At 42.0% G+C, this 5405-nt stretch overlaps 1 protein-coding gene across 1 annotated transcript; it reads right to left on the bottom strand.

Annotated features, from left to right (window-relative positions):
• Window positions 1–368: 368 nt before the first annotated feature.
• Window positions 369–4634, bottom strand: bsh (brain-specific homeobox). The gene is made up of 3 exons (XM_046621896.2): window positions 3438–4634; window positions 2840–3098; window positions 369–1153 (listed from the first exon to the last, which is right to left on the bottom strand). Exons 1-3 carry the CDS (start codon window positions 3765–3767, stop codon window positions 894–896), a joined length of 849 nt encoding a protein of 282 aa, XP_046477852.1. The 5' UTR covers window positions 3768–4634; the 3' UTR covers window positions 369–893.
• Between the last annotated feature and the right edge of the window lie 771 nt (window positions 4635–5405).

The following is a 5405-nucleotide window of genomic DNA, read 5'->3' on the forward strand; positions in this document are numbered from 1 at the left end:
TCATGTTCGAAATGTCAAGCAGTCAATTAGCGGGATTGTAACGCACGGAAACCCCGGTTGGCGTCTCTGACCCATGATGTCGTAAAATGTCAATCGAGCAACGTATCCTTTTGACCACTAATGTCGCCCTAAATTACACCCTCCCCTAAGTACACTCTGTATCGTTCTCATTATTAGATCCCGTCAATGCGAAAGTTTATCACACTTGTTTCAGCTTGCATGAGCCAGGTCGAGTGTATTAGTATGTATAATCAGCTTTGTAATGAAATCCTTTAAATCGGTACGTTGGATATTGTGAATATACAATGATAAAGGTGCTAAACCGACTATTAAATCAAACTCAAAGTGGTACATCGTTATAGGTATAATTTTATATACATATTATATATACAATATATATATATATGTATATATTCGTATATTATACATCACTTCACATTGTGTACGATATTGAAAAATGTTCAATTATACTAAATTCGAAATTATACATAGGTATGTCTGTGTCTATCACGTTTGGCGGTATTTACTCTACCTTTTTGAATTAAACAATGTGATGTCGTACCGACAATTGAGCTACACGCCCTCTAGGACCTCGACACCTAGGTCTACAATGGTAAAATGGAAAATACTCGTCAATCGCTACTTACATAGGTATGTATGTATGTTACATCTCTCAAGTCTAACGAGCACCTCGTTGAAAGCTCGGTCATCTCTGCAAGGCGTAGTTTTCTCGAGAGAATTTCAACGTGACGTTCTCCTTTGATCTTGTAACACCGAGTTTCTATAATTGAGAAGAAATCATCGACCTTCGCTTGAATGATGTAGGTGGTGGTCTCTTGTAATTCTCTTAATAAGGTCTGACGCCAATCTATTCATGGCAGGTCGAACCGTTCTCAGCGATGCTGCTGGTGCTGTAGCTGCTGACTGTGATGTACCTGATGAGAGCTGGCTAGATTAATGGAATGGGGATGGGGCGGTTGGAGGAAATTCGGGGGAGACGAAACATGGCGCGATGTCTGCAGGTGAAGAATCTGACCCGTTGGCGACGGCGTTTCGTCGCCAAGAACGTCGATTTCGTCTTCGTCCGAGTCAGGGGCGTCGCTGCTCGCCCTCGAATCTCGTCCGCCGCCCAAAGAGAAGTCGACGGGACGTTCTGTGGGCAAAAAAAGAAGAAAAAAGCAAAATACACCTCTCCAAATGCAGCCAGCCGAGATTTTCTAATTGAAAAAGCAATAAATTAAACGGAGACCCTCACTTCGAGAAAATGTAAGTAACTTCAAACGACGTTAGCTTGAAAAAGGGGTGAAATATCTCTTTACCGAAAAGAAATTCCCACTTTTTATACGTCTATGTTTTCTCTCTTCGGTAAAATTCTTAACAAAATTCCACCAATCGGCAGTCTTGGAATGGAATATATTAGTTGCCATTGTTGTAAAAATACCTTTCATAATTTCTGCGAAATATTTAATTTATTCTAGTTCCGACGGCTACGATATTAGATCCTTGTTTGTTGTTCAGTAGTGAAATTTTTAAAGGGACGGACGGAATATAAAAGTAATGCAAACACATCTGTGCACGATGCACGCGTTTAAGTACGTATGATATGTCTAACAACGATGGTCGTAATTGCGCAAGCATAGCCGGTAGGCACTTAGCTGATAATTAAGTAATTTCGCCAAAGACGGAGCCAAGAACGACCGAACTGTAACCCCTCTGAAGTCGAAGCGACCACCATCTTCATCTTCTGAGAAACTGTGCCTCTGTCTTCGTAACTTCGTTAGTCCTCAACTCGGAGCCATCTTGGTTCCGGCAAGTAACTTGAATTACTCGAATGTGACTTGCGACGGTGAATCCGCCGAGTCAGACCCGGTGACTATGTGTATATACATAATATATAAGGATGCGAGCGACGTAGTTAACTTCAATTACCTGTTTCTGCTTCATTTACGATATTACCGTAACGTCGTAATATTGTAAATGGCGTATTTAACTGTTAACAAAGCAGTAACAAGACAGCTGCTACTCTTCGGCATCATCAGCTCAACTTCGCTTAACTCACGCTCTTTTCCTATTACCAGATTTTCGAAAATATTTTCTTCAATAGATCTTCGCACAATTTTCATATTCACAAATGATAAACCTCGCCTTTTGCCATGTCAGTTTCTTTCGCCTGTATATCTTTGATACCTTGCACACAACCATGAATTGCAATTTTGTCATTGGAAACAGCTTTTATTGACTTCGATGTGATTATCACTGTACTCTAAATAAGAAACAATTTACTGTAATTTGGCCCCAATTTTGTTTCTGGTTTTTAGACCATTAGTCGATAAGTAAATTCGAAATGACCAAACTATATCTAATAATGTCTTTGTTTGCTTCAGTGATTGACGATCAATGGAATCTTTGCGCATTTATCCAAATGTAGCGCGAATTTTTCGAAATTTATGGTCAACGAAGATTAATCAGGACCAAATCTTCACAATATTCCAGCGTAAGTAATTCTGTTGACATTGCCGCTTAGATTTCTACTGGTCTTATATTGTAAGATAGATTTTAAAAAAATAGGTTTTGTAACACGTTATTAACCAACTATATTTATGTGCGTTGAACCGTCTCCAATATTACGTTGATTGCAGTTACATTGTAGCCCATACGAATATAATTAATTTGTAATTCAATTCCTATTCCGTCACCATTCTATTACCTCCTTCACCGGAGGTGGGGAGAAAATGTCAGCAATGCATGAAAATACCTCTTCGCTCATGGAACGATAACCATGAATTTTTAAAAATATAATTAAAAGCGGAATTGTTTAAAAGTATTTATGGTTACTCACCAGCAGGCGACGTCGTCGATAAAGCTTGATTTCCGCATTGCTGCTGTTGACCCGAAGATTGACTACCGTTCGTACCAGAACTGGTATTCATTTTTCTCAACTGCTTTTTGTGCTTCATCCGACGGTTCTGGAACCACGTTTTCACCTGTGTTTCAGAAAGGTGCAACGCCGCCGCCAATTCAACTCTCTCGGGAGTGCTAAGGTATCTCTGGGCCTCGAATCTGGCTTCTAGGCCGGCTAATTGCTGATCGCTGAACACCTAAAACATCATATTTATTTACATCGAAAGGTAAAAAATTCACGAACGAAATTATATTGTCAACCTTTATCATTCGATCTAAGATTTTTTTCATTCAGCCGACCGATTCGTGCAGGCCACAGACTTGGACGAACTCAATTTATACACGTGTCTTAACTCGGCCTGAAACTGTGCATGAAATTTTGCATACTACTTCAGGATTTCAAAACCCTCAAACTAGATCCAGTCCGTCCTATGGCATCCGCGTTAACTTTGAATTCATCTATAACTACGAAAGCTGTATCCATCCTTGTTCGAGAGAATCTTCAAGACCTAGTAAAGAACAGATTGATGATTTACCGTTCGAGCTTTTCGCCGTCGGCAGTGTTTCAATGCTGCGAGATCATTCATCCCGGGAACCACACCCACGCCAACTCCAACCCCCGCGCCGCCAAAAAGCGGCCCGAGAAAAAACGCCGCCGCTGGTGGGGCGGATGGATAACCAGGTAAAAGGCTGGCAAATTGTTGATAATGGTGCTGTTGAGGGTGAGGCAGATGATGATGGAGCTGATGATGACTGTGCGGAGTAACGTTGCTTCTGCTGAGAATATCGTCGATTGAAAACGACGTACGACTTGCCGAAGACACATTTTGGGGCTGCTGCTGCTGTTGCGGACAAGTCGACTGCATCTTCGACGCACTTTTAATCCTAACTCACTGCGACTTGCTGTATCACCAGGTTTAATTTCACCGATATTATTATCGGAATTCCCACCTTGCAAGCTTGTAAATAAGATCCACCAAGACGGATAACCGGAGTGAAAACGCAGAACGGAAAAAGCGTTTCCAACTTCCATCGAATAGCATCGAGTGCGATTCAAATGTCTCACGATATTTGTGCAGAACTGGGCATTGCATAAAGGTTTGTTAATTTTAATTCCCACTTCTAATTCGCAGCGGCATTTCTCATCTCTCACTACGTCACTATGTTACGTTGCTGTAGACTTCACAGTCGGAAAGTTAAAAACGTATTAAATCACTGTAACTCTTTGATTTCTGAGAATGTATAACAGGCTCAAGTTCACACAAATATTGAAATCATCAGCTCAGTTGAAAATTCATAAAACTATCGCAAATCAAACATCCAATCGATCTCCACGATTTTCCAAGCATAATAACTGTAATTTTTGTATTATTTGAAAAATATCCAACGATTTATCAACCATGTGATAATCCAGAACGACGATCACGAACGAAAATTCCTTTAAACTCCTGTCTTCGATACGATTGAAAATTCTCGTTCTCACTTGGTCCGAAAAACAATGCCAAAGTTAGCAAGAAGGACAAAAAAAACACACGCCAAGTCGACGAAACCGCCCGTATAATTCACCACCTGGAAGCTAAACTTTGACACGAGTACACGTGTTGTCGCACCCGACAGCCTAGAGTGAAATACTGTCACCGATCAGCCCCCAATCAGTCAGTCAACCTGCGTACGTAATTCAACCCTCTGGCTCTCGGGGAGGGTTCACGGGGTCGGCGACGTCGCATTGGCGGGCGTCGCGACGCTCACAGCCACCGGGGTTGGATCCGGCGTCGCGGGGGCGGAGACCCATCCCCGTATCCATGGACACGCGGCTATCCTGGGGCGGCTAACACCGGGTATAGAGATACCGGAGAATCGGGGTGGCGAAAACTTTGAACGTTTTGTGTTTGTAAGGGGATTGTGTCCGTCTTTTTCTACCAGCTCTCGCTTTCTCCGTTCTTTGAAGATAGCTGCGCGCCTTGACGCAATTTAATGAATACCGGAGACGATTGCCAACGTCCTCGAGGCCCCCGCTCTGTGCTATAAGTGTAGAGACTACAGGTGACTCGGTAGGTAATGCCATTTCACCTATTAGTATTATACGTCAGCCACGAATTATTATCGTTCGGTTTGCGGATTGTGCGCCGTGGTGTATTTTCATCTTTTGCGTTACAAACTAGATCGGTCTTTACCGGAAATTGCCGGTTATCTTTACGAGAGATTCACGCAGAGCCAAGATAATTATACATGCGAGATATTCGAGATATCAGTCGCGGCCATTTCTTTTTAGAAAAAACCCCGCGGTGCAGAGTCAGAGTTTCTGATCACATATAAATTTTGAATCTGTAGAGGCAAAGTTTGAGTCTCTTCAACTTTTCATCCTCTCGGCAGTATAATTTCATTCTCACACAGTTCGTCTCGTAGTCTCAAGACCGTTCAAAAGCCAGGTAATATATTCAACATAGAAAGTATTTAGGTACTATTACGACGCTCCCTGAAACCAAATCATTCCAAGTTCATCG

Source organism: Neodiprion pinetum, chromosome 4 (genome assembly GCF_021155775.2).
Source record: "Neodiprion pinetum isolate iyNeoPine1 chromosome 4, iyNeoPine1.2, whole genome shotgun sequence".
Classification (NCBI taxonomy): Eukaryota; Metazoa; Arthropoda; class Insecta; order Hymenoptera; family Diprionidae; genus Neodiprion; species Neodiprion pinetum.